We start from the raw sequence: 15,922 nt of genomic DNA, 5'->3' as shown, positions 1-15,922 counted from the left end.
AAGAGGGGGTCACTCCCTTTTAAAGGGCTCTATTCTGCCCCCTCCCCTCTGTCGCATAACTTATGACCACTCCGGGCATGACCCACTTCTTTGGTCCCCCACCCCTCCACGGTGGAGCGACTAATGACGCCCACCTGAAAATGGCCGATGGGCTTCTGGCCATTATTACACTTTACAACAGGGACAGCTTCCAATTTAAGGTTTCCTTGCTGTGGTGCAGTGTGCTTTACTCTGGAGCCCCCCTTATTCCAGCATGGCCCACACCTGTGAGTTGAACCATCCCTGGGCACATTGACTGAGTGAGCACTGCTCAGGCTCCTTGGCTGGCTCTTCTTTCAGGCCCAGCTCACGCTGTTACAGATGCGTGTTAGCTGCTTGTCGCAAGCTCCTCCTGGATGTGTAAAGTTCCCAGCACCCTCACAGCTGTGCAGAGCTTTGTGCAGAGCTTTGTGCAGGTAGGCGACAAGTTCCTCCTCAAAACCTGTACCAGATCACGGGGCTGCTCAGGGGGCTTGCTGAAGTGCGACTGAAGTCATTAACGGCCACTCACCGAGGTGCAGCAAACCTTTCAACCGCCTGTTTGATTACACCCCTTTGTGGAGAAAATGGCAGCCGGGGTCCGCAGGGTTAATTGAGGAAAACAAGCTCTGTGAGTGGGTCCCTCGCCCAATAAATTGATTTATTTTTCTATTTGCATTAAAATGCTTTTAGTTTTCTTTTTGAGGAACATCTGAAGAGCTGCCAAATTTTATCACTTTTCAAGCGCAATTTTTAAAATGTATATCTGGAAAAAGGATGGCTCTAGCTTTCATTTTCAGCTTTAACCCCCCTCTCTCTGCAGTCAGCCCTCTCCATGTTTGCAGTTGCAAGTCTTGGAGCCCCTGGCTAGTTTTGATGACACCCAGTGGTGCCGCAGTGCATAGTTTGGGAACCCCTGTTGTGCAACCTTTTGCACTCTATATAGGCAGGATGAGTTGCAAAGGTAAAAATCTAATTCTAGGTAACCAGGTAAACTAAGAGGCGCTCAACCTAAGTCTGGGTAAGCGTAGCTATAGATGCATACATTTTATATTGGTGCTGCTATGGGAAGAAAGATTGGTTACCTAAACAATCTTGTCTTAACCTTCAAAAGAAGGTAACAAAGCAATTAAAAAGATCCACCCGAGCACACTAATTAAACAATATATGCCAAAGATGGTTCTTAAGTAAATACAGGGATACAAAAGTTATACGTTACAATGTCCATAAATGTATTCTATTTTCATCTGTTCCAATGTCTTGTTAGCAACACAGTAAGGCCTCCAATTTCCAGATATAAATGAACAGCTCTCCAGTTAATGCCGAAAATAGCAGCCAATAGGAAATCCTCTACACCATATTTGGCATATATTGTTTAATTAGTGTGCTCAGGTGGATCTTTTTAACTGAGTTGCAAAGGTATTTGGGTTCATCTGACTGGTAGGCATCTGAACCACCAGTCTCTCAGGGAAAGATGCTGAGAGAAAAATGAAGGGTCGCCCAGGGCAGAGCGGTGGCGTCTTGCAATATGCGGAATGGCTGATGGGTTTTGCTCAGGGCCCTTGAGTGCCTCACTGAAGAGTAGTAGGGGCTCGGTAGATGCTCAACATGGCTGGAGCACTTGCATCAAGACATTGGTTTTGACCCCCAAAGTGGGAAGCTGGATGTCCAGAACTTCGGTTGCCCTACCTATGACCACTGCGAAAGATGCACTCTCCTCAGTGGCCAGGCATGGGGGTGGGAGAAGTCCAGGCTCAGGAGAAGTATCAAGGACACTGGTTTCTTGGAGGTCATCATACGTGGTATGGTGGGCCTATTTCTTCACTCACATCATAGTTGTCCGAATCCGAACCAAACAAGGATTTCAATGCATGAGGTAAATGGACTCCTGTCTGGAGTCCATTTGGAATATGAATGATTTCTAATCCCTTGGAAAATATGTGAAATCCTACTTATTCTGAGCCTTCAGCACTTGTATAAATATGTGTTGACACAGAACTTGTTGATGATATGGGTGGCATCCTTCTCCTCCCTTTTAAGACTTTTCACCTATGTTGATTTAGGATAAGTTGTGAAGAGAATGCATCAGTAAGATCAGCGTTGGAAATAAACCCAGGTGCAAGACATTCTCTCACTGAAAGCAAATTGAAAACACCTCGTCAAAAAATAGCCATTGCTGCTCTCAGTACATCTTTTGAGCAAGCGCTCCTGCAAGGGAGAGCTACCTCAACAACCTCTTAAACAGCGAGCCACATGTTTTTCTCCCACTCCTTTCTTGGCACAAAAACACATACTTGGGTTTCCGCACCCACCTTACTTCCTGTGATCAGACGTGTTGCAGGTGTGTGGATCCGTACTCCTCGCAGAGTAACCACCTCCACTTCAGCACAATCCTGTAAAGGTAATAATTGGAAAGATTGTGGAAATGGAATAATAAGTTTGGAGGCGGCATAGTCTGTCTGAGCACAAGGCGGCCACATGAGCAAAGAGTATTCACAGAGGAGATGATCAAAGAGTACTTAGAGAGGAAATTATCAGAGTACTCACAGAGGAGATGCAACAGTATCCAGGTCACCAGTGAAGTGGCAGGAGCAGGAAAGGAAAAAAGAACGAACTTAGGAGGTCCTGGTAAGGGGACGATGCATTATAGGAGGGAAAGATCAGGAGAAGAACTCGGTTAATAGGAGAGGTGTGAAGTGAAGTGAAGGGTGAATGGACCACCCATCATAGGAGAGAGGGAGAGGTGAGGAGAGCAGCCAACATAACAGGGAGGGATGGACGGAACAGAGGGTCACCCGTGGAAGGACTATGAGAGAAGACTAGCCATCTTAGCAGAGAGAGTGAATCAGGAAGCCATCAAAGGAGGGAGCTGTGAGAGGAGGAGCCATCAGATGAGAAAGGGGTAAAAGGAGTGCCCATAAGAAGAGAAAAGGGTGAAGGCAGCATCCGCCGTAAGAGGTTCAGGTGAGAGGAGCGCTCATCAAAGAACATTACTGGAGAACAGGTGAGGGGTTATTAGGAGAGGATGGTGAACTCATTACAAAAGGCAAAAAATCAGCTGTGATTAGGAGGTCAGAGGAAGGAGAGTAAACACATGTGGAAACAGAGGAAGCAAGTGTTTATAGGTGGCAGTGGTTGAGAGGGAGGCTCAAACACAAAAGGAGGTGAATGGTGAAGTCAAAGTTAAAGCAAAATGGTCAGGTGGAAGGTGTAGCAATGGGTTGGGGGTACCTGTGAAATATTAGTAATGAATAATAATAGGTGGTGCGTGAGAGGAAGAGGGCGAGAGTTGGTCAAAGTAGTGAAGAGTTGAATGAAATGATGGACACTGAACCATAGCTAGAGCAAGAAGTGATAAACGGTGGAGTGAGAGAAAAGAATGGTTGCGTTGGAAGACTCAGAGGCATGTTCGCGATAGCTGCTTGAAAGAGCTAGTGTGGAAAAGAAGAGCTAAAACGGTATGCCGGCATTAGGAGCAATAAGGGTGGAAGCTACAGAAAATAATGAAATATGAGCCTTAAGTATTATTCAGATTGATCCGAAAAAAAGCGGCTTTTGAACAAACATTACATCAGGTACCTGGGAGAAGACAATAACTTTGCCAGTGTCTTCATTGATGGCCTGGATGGTGCCATTCAGTTTGGCGACACCAACTGCTAACGCCGTCACCTGCCCCAGACGGTTCACCACTGCCACCGTCATATTACTAATGGAGAAGTGAATGATGGACTGTGGCTGAGGACCACCTTCGGACATCACCTGTCATACAAAAAAGGAAAATTACAACAATCATCAAACAGTCCAACACCAGGAGCAAGCTTAAGGGCCAAAATAGATCTTGCAAAAACACAACTCAACTACTTAACAACCAATGAGGTTTGGAAGGACAGCAAGTTCTATTGCAGAAGGGCTTTGGTCAATGAACACCTTTCTCTAATGGACAACCCCTCTGTGTTAGGCTTGTCTGGACAGTAATCATTTTATACATAGGAGGCCTCTGTTTGCAAAATGGGAGCTACTATGTTGACGCTAAACTCAAAGCCAATATGCCGACACAAATGCACTAGGGTCTATAGTGGTACTCTAAATATAAACATACATCTGTCAAATGTCACTTTTCAGCCAGTTCTGTTTTGTTCAGCTAGCAGAGCTAAACTCTGTGTGACTTGCAGTTTCATTTTTCCTATCTGGAGTACGGGTCTACAAGCCACAGAATGCTTAGTGGTGTTGGCGGGGAAAACAGATTGGCTACATGTCACTTATGATGTGCTCTGGCAATCTGAGCAAAGGCTGCAGGAGGTATGATACCAGAATATCTTAACTGAAATATTGCCCCCTAAATTTTCTTTACAAAAGTTGGAGATAACATTAGAAATGTTGGAACCATCGGGACAATATGTTTGTAAATAATATTTAAGTCACAATATGTCTGTCGTACGATATGTTTGTGTGTGATATTCTGTCTGACAAGTGCAGCAGCAGGCTGGTGGTTTTCAATGGGATAGAACTTCCACCACTTCAAGCCGGAAAGCGTCTCAGAGGAACTGAATTGGTCTCAAATGCAGAGACTGAGGAAGAGGCGGTGTGTCGGTGGTATGATTGAAGGGCACAGGAGCCAAAAAAGAAAGAAATACAGAGATCAGTGAGGGCAGAGCCAATAGCATCCAATGCTAAGAGCTTTATATGAGTGGGGCATTGGTCAGAGGTGGACTCCCTTATTTGATTAAGGATGCTTTGTGCATCCTCTTCAAATAACGGTCCTAATGTAAGTATGACTAATTAGGCTCCAGAACCATGCATGTACTACCACTGAGGATTAACAAAGTCTATGTTAAATGTTAATCCAAAATCCTACATTTTTGGTAAACTTTGAGCAGAAATATAAAATGGGAGATACCTTTCCTATGCAATAATGTTAGTTCTGTTGTATCTAGTGCTGTCCTGAAAGTATGATATGATACGCATTTGGCGCTACTTAGTAAAACCGGGATAGTATGCTTAAAACCGGCTTACAAAATTGCTTAAAAGGCATCCCCTAATGCAACAAAGTGAGGGCGAATGTTGAGATTGATGGGGAAACGAGTCATGGATAAATTGATTGCCTGCAGTGAACTAAGAAAGGAGCTATCACTACAGACGATAACTATGGACATTCCAGGGAAAAGAAAATGCAGGAGAAGGACATTAGAGTAAATCCAGAAAGAATGTAGTGCTGAAGCGCGAGAGCTACGAAGCAAGTGCGTTAAATAAACACAAAAGGACCTGACTTGTAGTTCATTTCTATTATTCCACCTGGGAAACTGAGCGGCTATTAATCATGTACATCTCAGTTATTGATATGAATCTCAGCCCTGAGGGATATAACTCTACCATGAAAGGCCTGGGATTGTGTACAGTTGGTCAGAGATCATGGATACAAGTGGACAGGAGTAAGAATTGGTGGAAATATACAATAGAAAAAAGCGTATTCATGTTAGGTTGTGAAGTAATTTTTAGAATGAAAATGCAGCCACCGGCAAACTCTTAAATAAGAAGCCATCAATTTTGAATAAAGCAGAAAATGACTATAAAGTGTTTGCTATTATGCAGAGTGAAACAAACATATTGACCATTTTGCTAAAGATCAAATAATGGAACATGGAGGGTGTTTTGAACAAAACCGAAGAGGGATACTAATTTTAAATATGTTATGATTGTTCCTCTCAGAAGATACTCACAGATTAAACAAGGCTTATGGGTTCTAATGTGTTTTTATGGCTGCTTTGATGGCACACACAGAGAAACAAAAAAGGGGTTATTCTAGCAGTGGCACCTAGATGTCTACAGAGAGTCAAGCTAGTGGCTACAAATGTTTCAGTATGACAGCAGTAAGCATACATTAAAAGACAGAGGGATTCACCTGAACTATTGTAGTGAACAGCTGCTTGTCCTCTCAATCCATTGACTACAGTATGCCAGTTACAGAAAAGTAGAATATAGTTTGTTTCACATGAACTGATCATCTGTCTCAGAGTTTTCTTTGCCCGCAGTGGTTTCAGTGCCAGAAGTAGCAGTATGGCATTACACGACAGACAACTAGAGACATTCAGCAATTCCTGCTTTCTCCAGAAGCAATACTTTTTCAAATAAATTAAAGTGATAACAAAGTTAGTGTGTTGTGCTTCCTATTAGAACTTGATGATCTGAGATTTGTGAGTGGTATTGGATATCTAAGGTAACAGACAAGGAAACTTGTGAAGAGGAATGGGTAAACAGTGTTCACTCACTGGCGGCACTTGGGCATCAGGAAGTAATTTCATATTTTCAAATACTTCCCTTTCATTGAAGGGACAGACAGTGACGACAGATACCAACTATAAAAACTAAAATGGGAGCAGCAACCAGTAAGTAACACAACTTGTGATCATGTCTTCTAATGGCGTGGATTTGAATATCACCAGGGGTGGGTTAAAGGAATTTGTGGAAGATCATTACCTAAAACAAATGCATAGAACTTGGAGTCAAGACCAGACTACCATCACAAAACATCCATTAGCAATGTAGTATATTGACATTATATAATATGTATCATCAGCAGTAATATTGAATAATGGACTTTCTAAATTGGAATGCAGTGCAGATGGGAAACCGTTATGGAGTAATACTGAAGCATAGTGTAAACAAATGCCTCTTTCTTGTCACCACTGTTTTTCAACTGATGCTGCTGGTTTTTCGACTCTGAGAGCCTGCTAACCAGACTTCAGTGCCTTGATCCTAAAGTGTTTGTCGAATTGGTTGTACCCAATTGGAAAAAGTCCTTAGTGTATGGTACCCTGGCACCGAGGGCATGTAAGTTAGGCTTGCAGCACTGACCGTAACACCCTGACAGTCCCCCCAAGTAAAACGAGCCACCTGTCTGCCAAAGCAGACTGGTAGGAGTCCTGCACTGTTAGCCCGACTTTGCCATTGAAAGTAAAGACAAATCCACTACTTCCCCTGTACATCTGTTTTGGGGTGGGTGATAAACTCCGCTCCACCGATAGAGTTTGTGGAGTTTTGCCACTCCACGTTCCGCTTGGAGCGTGGCAAAAACTCTGCCAACCGTCACATGGCAGAGTTTACTTGCGCCCACCCCAGAATAAACGACAGCTGGTCATGGCATGCTAACGCCCTCACTCAATTTAATGTATAGAATAGGGCGACCCAATAACCCCCTTGGGACTGGGTATAATCAATTTGATGCACGCGCTTCCCATGTGTGTATTGGTCGAGGGGTGAGACTCAGTCAGTCAGACAGAGAAGGCCTGCGAAGCTGAGGACGCGTGTTTATCAGTGAGTTCTCTGGCATTGCACCTTGACCAGCAACATGCATCCCAGCTAAACCTCACCTTCTGAGCCCTGTGCTGCAAGTGTCTTGTGTGCGCTCCTGTCAGTGCTGGGCCACGGAACCCACAATGCACCAGGCACTGCAGAAAGTTCTGAGGTGCTGATGGCGCAGCCACAAATCTGAGAGCAGTTGCAGGTGTTCAAGGGGTAACAACTGAGACACCCTGGAGCAGAGGTGAGGACTCATCTGAACAGAAGGAGGTCGACCAGGACCTGAGGCAGAGGAGCATACTGGTGAGCTGGGGATTTATACAGGCCGCGCAGTAAGACACTGTGTATAGATTGGACACGTTAAAGATAGAGGGGATTTTGGCACACCAGTCCCCTATGGGCCAGCGGTGTGCAGCTGAGATGTCTCCTGCCCGATGTCACGCACAGACCCCACACGGGAGAGGCTGAGGAGCTGCTTCCATAAGCACGCGTTTAGGGCTCAGAGCTCTTCCTGAGGGACTGCGCACCCTTGATCCAGGGAGACCCGAACCCAGAGCAGCTCACCAGAAAAGCCCAGAGACTAGTATTACCAGAGAGCCGCGCCGGACTTACCACCCCCTCAGGGGGCTCAGCGTGCACAGCTTGAGGCCACCAGTACACACACTCACCCAGAAGGACACCCGAGGTCGGCAGCATGGAGGCCACGGCCAGCAGAGGCCTAAGGGGGGCCCAGGTGTGCTGGCTTCGCGAGGTTCATGGCAAGGTAAGGGAGCAGGATTGGGCAAGCACCTGCAGAAGAGGCAGGGGTGGCACATGATGCCAATGAATAAAGGGGCGACACAAGGAAGGTAGTTGCCCAGTGTTCCCAGTGCAGCGGGATCCCTGTGGAATTACAAGGGAGCGGGGCACTCATAATTTGGTGTATTTCTTCACGCTAATATTGATTTCATTTCCAACCAGTGTTGTTATTTGTTACTTATCAGATAGGCACATCCTCCATAAAAAGGTTCAACGCAGTTCCGATGGTACAATATCCTGGCTGCATTGCATGCAAGTTGGCCATCCTCTCCGGCAGAACAGCATGGCTAGGCCGCAACCCTTTGCACCATGTGGGCACGGTTTCAGTTTACTAACATCACATGCTCTAGAAAATTCCTTCCAAAACATTACACTGAAAGAGCAGATCTCCCAAGAATATTTCACTGAACCAGCACACGCCAATGCAATACTAGCGCTTGGAAATGGCAAAAGTGTGATATAAATCACAATATAAAACCTAACGTAATAAAATGGTGAAACTCGTGGAATCTTGCGGAGTTTTTATGCAACTCCGCGGAATTCCGAAGAGTAAATCCCTAGTAGTGTTCTACCATTTTACTCCTCTTTCTGTTTCCCTATAGCCCTGAACTACTCAGAATGTGGTGCTCCTTCATGACTTTGTCCCACTTACTGAAGATTCTGGAATTAAAGACTTGCTTAGCCGAATATTTCTATTCTTTTGGTTCTTTGGCTGTAACTGGAAGATGGAGGGGGATATTTACAAGGTTTTCCATACCAGACTCTAGTAAACATAACCTTGAGTTTTGGGCAATTAAAAGATTATTTAATATACATTTTTATTCTAATGTGTAGTATGCTTTCGCTATAGAAACCAGAAGGTCTAGCAGATGCTTGTAAATTCCTTGGACGTGATAAAACTGCTTTGCCTTCAGGACCTCGTCTGTCTTTCCTTTTTCCCTGACCCCTTTTTTCTTTGGGGTAGATTTATCTTCATGTGTGATACTTGTCACGCAGAGGGTGCGCTGACTTAGGGAGAGGTGGCTTAGCTTCTCTTCTGAGAAACCACAACCAGCCTCAAGCCCCGACAAGATCCAGGAGCTAACAGCAGCCCCTGGCCTACAGCTAACTCCAGACTTTCCATGAACATTTAAAGGTAAATATCAAGGCTTTTATATGGTGCTGAAGACTGGAGTTTAGTACATTACACAGTGGTCTAAATTACAGAAGATAAGAGAACAGAGGCCCAGAAAGATGAAATAATTAATTTAAGAAACTGCAATCCACAGGTGTTACTACACCAATATGCTACTCTCCTCGTCATGAACTATTTTGACACTAATTAAGTATTAGCAAGAATATGAAAAAAACCTGAGTTAAAATACTAAGCATCCAGGTGAGGTACTGGTAAAAGTAGATGGTACCGTGTTGATTGAAGAATCTAGTTAGTCTGAACCCTCAAGGAATTTAACAAAAGAAACATTTTCCCACTAAATATTGTAGAGGAAGATTTAAAAGAGATTATTTTTAAGTTTATCTGTTCACTAAACATTTTTGTGTGAAGATATTTTCATGTAGCAGTCCTCAATCTCACACAGACTCAGTGCTTAGGGGCCGATTAGGATGGCGGTGAATCCGCATCCTCCGGGCCGGCGGAAGCCACCGCCGGCCTGGAGGATGCGGATTCACGACCTTGGTTTGTGAAAAAACCACCCGCCACATTACGATGGCGGTGGGATCAGCGGCGGACTGCAAGTCCGTCCGCCGCTGATCTGCGTGGTTGTACGCAGATATGGTGGCAGTGTCTGCAAGACACCGCCAGCCATATCATGAAGCAGGCGGAAACATGCTTTTCCGCCGTGGAAAAGCATGTGGTCTTTTGGTTATGGGGGCCCGTTGCGAGCCCCCAGGGTGTTGGGGGTGCACATGAGGGGTACCTATGGTACCCCCTGCTTTGGCATGCACAAGGTGGCAGGCACCACGCGGTGCCTGCCAAGTTGTGCATGCCAAAGGTAAACATGCATATTTTACATTGCAGCGGGTGCTGCTTAAAGCAGCACCCGCCGCTATGTAAAATATACGTGATGTGACAGCCAGGGTGGCGGTCACATCCTAATTGCAACGGAGGGACCACCGCTGCCCCTGCGGTCGGTCCCTTCACCTTGGGGGTGGCGGACGGACGCAGGTCCGTCCGCCATCCTAATCGGCACCTAAAATTGAAAAAAAATAAGTATCAGGGCTCTCGTTAGGAGGACACTGCACTTTGTGCCACACATTGCCCCTGCCAGAGTCACCAATTATAGTAACAACAAAAGTACTAACATTCACACTCATAAGTGTAAGATTTCAGACTATTTCAGACCCCCCCCAAAGCTATAAAAATGGCTTGGGTGGCAGGTAATATTAATTTTTCATTTATACTGAGTTAATAATTAACTGTTGTTTTGGTCATCTCTAAATTAGCCAGTTAGCGCCACCTTTTGGCAGACTGTCACAAACCCCGTGCTGACAATTAAGTACTGGTGCAGAGCGCCGGAAACCACTGGCTCAAATTAAGCACTGTACAAACCCCTTGTAATTCCATGCATGATTAGAATTTCCAAGAGGAAGCTGTGTATTCCATGCTGAAAACTGAATCATCAAGTGAAAGGTTCTAGGTTGAGAATAACAGGCTTTGAAGCATACACACCATGGACACCTTCTACACTGCCAATTAAGGTGCACCATACCCATTAAGATAGGATAGAAGGGAGTTCAAACTTCATGACCATTTAGTAAGTCACCTCTTTTTTGTGGCCATCAAGGGTTTTGTTTTCCAGACAACTCTAATAAGGAAGAGTGATGTTATTTGTCACCGCACTTCCGATGAGCATATTTACAAGGATGTCAGAATCGTATTGATAGTGAATACTATTACCGCCCTTCGATGGCCAGTTGTTAACTTTTTTGTTTGTCATCTTACCTGCATCATGTTCTTTGGAATTAGAGTCATATGATCAGGAACCAGTCTGAACGGTGGAAATACCTGGAAAAAATGAATATGGTAAACGCCTCTGGTAAAACAGTGATGAATATTAAATTCTTGTGGAAATTAACAGTATGGGCCTTATTCTCAAAGGTAAACTTACACCTTATAATACATTTACCAATCTTCATGATTCACAAACAACATGCAGAGTTTTACAACTCTGCATTCCCTAAACTTATGTGTGCCAGATTCTCTGCACCCAGAGACTCCGCAGTTGGGGTGGAGAACTTCAAACACTTAAGTATAGGGAATATGGAGTAGTAAAACTCTGCACGTCGTTTGAGAATTGCATTTTGTAGTAGTGCAAAACATACAACAAAATGCATTTTGAGAATCAGGCCCTCAGTGTCTGAAGAAATACATGACACAGGACACACGGAGGAACCAAAGAGTAGATGAACCAAAGGTATGTAGAATGTCTAAGGAACAGGTGAGAATCAGACACTTCAGCATCACACAGATTCACAAGACAACCAAAGGGAGGTTAAGCTTACAGACGAAATGGGTATCAGAGAAAAAAGATCAGAAATGGCTAAAAGGGCCAGTGACTCAGAAATCACAAAATGTTTGGTGAAGAGCATTACAAAGCAAACATTGGAGAGTTAGGCAGAGAGAACACAAGTGATTTAATCAAAGAAGAAGTTTCCAGCGGAAAGTTAATTAGTATCTATGTATGAGGGCTGAATTGAAAGGTGAGCCAAGAGTTGCCTCATAAGAATACTGGGATGCATCAGGGATGTAAGTATTAAGACAATGAAGTTAGATCAAATGATTAATAATACTGAACACAAGAGGAATATTAAAGACTCATAAAAACCCGGATTGGATAGAGCAAAGACTTAACTATTCAGTACTGCAAGGAGGAATAACAATTGATAGTTTCAACCAAAGGGATGAGCATAAACATTGACATACATCAATTCCAAGTGAAAAATCAGCAATTGTAGAGATTTTCAATGAAAAGACCAATAATTTAGGGATTGAGGAACCAAATATTAGATTAAATACTAAGGGGTTTGAAAGCTAAGGAAAAGATCCAGCATTGAAGGATTAAGAGTCTAATGTATAGTCCAAGGATTGAGGAACAAAGAACAAAAGGATTGATGAAACCTTAATTTCCTAGAAGATATAGAAATTTAGTGATTAAGAAGTTGAAATATAGTTTAGGAATTGTGGAATTAGAAACTCAATTAATGGATCAAAGATTGATTTCTTTAGAATTCTAATAAGTCATGAATAAGGGGGTTTGAAACTCCATAGAATGTACAATTAGTGAATGATTTGGAAGCCGAAGGATTTAGCACTAATCTATTATGAACAAGCAGCCTTGCTACCACTCTTATCACCCAACGCTCCTTTAAACCATCAAGCACCCCTCGAGTTGACTGCAACTGTGGAAATACCAGAGAAGTCTAGGTCATGAGGACGAACAAATGAATATTAAGCATGAATTCCTGCAACAAATTGCCTCTCTGCACAATGAGTGCAAAATCTTGCTCTGAATGCTTAGCAGATCTGGTTAGCTCCGATTGTGAATGTATTCCTGGGTTTTAGACAGTCAAGCCTCACCTGACTCCCGCTGTCGGAAACCCTTGACATAGCAACCTGAGGGCATAGCACACCCAAGCAGGAAAAATTAAGAATAGCTCTCTGCACATAAGGACCATTATTTTATTCAACTGAAACAAACTCCTGCCTCAGCAGTTTGTTCCCGAAAAACAAAAATATCAATACCGAGGGGGTCAAACAAATACCGAGGGGGCCAAACAAACATGGTGCCAACTATAAACTCATTTGTTTTGTCAGTCAACCATGATACAGATTTCCCGATCAAGTTGGTGTGGATTTCTAAAAGCGCAGGGCATCCTGGGGCACCACTGACCTGTAGGACTGGCAGCCCACCTGCTGTGACCTAAATGAACCCCAAATTTCTAGGTGCTCAACGAAAAGTTTAATTATTGAGTTACAGGACATGTCAAAGGAAGGAAATTAGATTAAGTGTAGGACTAGCAAGTGGCATGGCTAAATCTTGTGGACTTGCAAACTACATGAATCAATAACATATTGAATTAACCTCCACAGCATGGATAATAGAGTGACCTACAGAAACCTGAAGTTTGACACAAGGTTTTGTTGTAGTGTAGTGTATCTCCTATATTCCCAATAGGCTCTGCGCATTGGAAGAACATAAACAGCAGTGTAGACGTAGGACTGAGGTCAGCTAGGTCTCTACTGACTATGTTAGACTTAATTAGTTTTGCCAGCTAGCTCAGAGGTCACTAGAAACGTTCTTGAATGTTCAGGAAAGGGTTAACCGTCCTGATTTAGACAAGAAGGGATTAGCTTCTGACAACCATATAACATGACAACTTTGCTCCCCCAGAATAAAGAGTGTATCTCTAGAGTCGTGAGAAAAAAATAGACAGATATTACACTCAGTCAATCGTGCATGCTTAGTTCCACCAGAGTGCAGAGAAATAGAGAGATAGGCATTTTCAATAAAAGGTGTTATTTTATTGAGCAGTCTTCTTTCTCATGCAAGAGAAATGAATTGCCACAATTGCAATACTTATTATAAAGTAAAGTGTGTACAGTAAAAGTAGTATTATGAAATAATACTGTAAAAGCATTGATATGGTTTCTTAGCCAAAGGATACTTTAAAATGGATAAAATATATACATACATAAAAAGATTGACTAACGAACTCAACTGGTGCTTCTAAGATACGCCTACCCCAGTGTACCTGACCTAAGCCTAATACGTGGGAAGGAGTAAGTAAGTTGCAGTTTTTAAGTTAAGTTTTGCCAAGTATCGGAATCAAGAATTCTCTCTAAGATTTTAATCAGCTCCGTACCTTGGTTATAGAATGATGGAGGTCTTGTATCTCGATTCTCAGGACTCGATCTCCCAGCAACCCGCGAGGGTGACTTGGGAACACCGGAGCTGGATTTTCTCGGCTGGAGAAAAAGACAGCGTCTCTCTCAGTGCGTCAAGGGGAGGGGCGGTTTCCTTCGGCTCTCATAATAGCTGGGCTCCCGGGCAAGTAGAACGTCGCTCTGCTCCCACCCACTGTGTGTTTGCTTAAGGCAACGTTGGTATATTTATACCTGAAAGGTGCCGGGTTTGACGTAAGGTTGGACATAAGACGTCACTAAGAACTAACAGTTCTTTCTGGACTCCAGGAGTTCTTGTGCAAATCAAAACAAAAGCAGGGGGTTTTCCCGGGCTGCTGGAGGCTTGGTTTGTTTAAAGAACGCGTTGTGCTTTCTAGGAGTCTATGGGAGTAGCCTTGCTGTGTGTTGGACTGCATGGGCTATTACTAAATATGGATATGATTCTTATGTCTATATAAGGATATTATTTGTAATAACCACATAAGGGCATGAATCGGGAATATCGAATTAGGGTCCTAGATAGAAATACAACACCCACTCCATGTATTAATGTCCATCATTACTAAATAATAAGCAATATAAACATATAACGATGCATGTGTGTTTTCCAACCCACCCCAAAATACATAAGTTGCATTTGAGATGGTGTATGTTTTATACACGAAAATGAGTATTGGTACTGTACGCTTTTCAAGCAGGGTATTATTCAGTTAAATGCATATATATATATCAGCTGAATGAATTGCGAACATTACACATGAAATGGCTCTGTATACAAAAAAGAAGGTCGAGACCATTTCATCACATATATAAACGATATTGTACATGTGCTAGAGGCTAAGGAAAATATTGTCTCTAACGTCTCTAAAAATAGAATCCCTGTTCTCTAAGGATAGTTCTACTTTAAGCAGAGTACCATGTGCCAAAAAAGTAAATATTTTGGAAGTGGAAAAATGATTTCGCTTTCTGGGAAAAAAAATAGTTCCAAATGTTTTCAGTAGCATTGTTTATCAAAAACTGAAGGCCGAATTCAGAGTTCAGGGAACGCTGTGTGCTCATTGTTTTTAAAGGTTATTCTCGTTGTTAGGAGAGAACATCATATCAGACAGACTCGCAAAAAATTGGTCTACAACATCCGATGAAAGTTCGACCAAGTTTGAAAATACTGAAACTGTGCAGTTCTGTGCGTGATTGCTATCATCGATGTTTGGATCAGCAATGCTCACAGAAAGTTGTACCAGTTTGGTGTTTCTTTCCTCTCGTACTTCACCACCACCTACTCGTAATGGTGAAGTCTCAACGAATGCCGTTATCAGAATAAGTAGCCGCTGGGGACAACACGTTGCATGAGTCGTTACTGGACAAAGCAAAGTATCGATATCCATTGGTACTGCTGATGGTAGTGTAAGACAGACGTCCAACACGCATTCTTCTCCGCATAGCAGACATCGAAGCACAGGTAAGATGCAATCCTGCCAGATTGGTCTGAATGAAAGAAACCAGGTTGTACTCGGATCTCTTAGCCGGGCCAATCCGAGGACCTTAGTGATACGGTCTCGGTATCGTATTGCTAGGATCGTTTCTTCCATTGTTGCTGAAGTCTTGTCTGTGGATTGGCTTGCCATATCGGAGCAGAAGGAACAAAAATAAAATTCCTGCTACGAGTCCCAAAATTAAAGGTAGGCCGCCAAAGACAGAATGGACAAAATTCGGGAAGATGCCCAGAACTGTTTCAAAGGGTCCTAACAGTCCCGAAAAAACTCTCTTAAATACCTGTGCGATGCCACTGGTATCAGACATGTTTAAGATTTGACTTAACATTCCTACGAAATGCACGGGGCAATTTGTCGATAAAAGGGTATGTATCTCTGCTGCTGTCCTTGCAACTTGCAGTTCATACGTTTCTTT

General features: G+C 43.3%; 1 protein-coding gene across 1 annotated transcript in view; it reads right to left on the bottom strand.

Annotated features, from left to right (window-relative positions):
• The window catches only part of NUP210L (nucleoporin 210 like), a 307,190-nt gene that overhangs the window by 137,244 nt on the left and 154,024 nt on the right, over positions 1-15,922 (bottom strand). The window contains exons 24-26 of the mRNA XM_086945518.1: positions 11,054-11,116; positions 3,598-3,777; positions 2,331-2,411 (exon numbers count right to left, since the gene is read on the bottom strand). Coding sequence (XP_086801644.1) covers positions 2,331-2,411; positions 3,598-3,777; positions 11,054-11,116 — 324 coding nt within the window. The remainder of the gene's footprint in view (positions 1-2,330; positions 2,412-3,597; positions 3,778-11,053; positions 11,117-15,922) is intronic.

Source organism: Lissotriton vulgaris, chromosome 12 (assembly GCF_964263255.1).
Source record: "Lissotriton vulgaris chromosome 12, aLisVul1.2, whole genome shotgun sequence".
Lineage (NCBI taxonomy): Eukaryota > Metazoa > Chordata > Amphibia > Caudata > Salamandridae > Lissotriton > Lissotriton vulgaris.
This window is presented reverse-complemented; position numbering and strand designations above follow the sequence as displayed.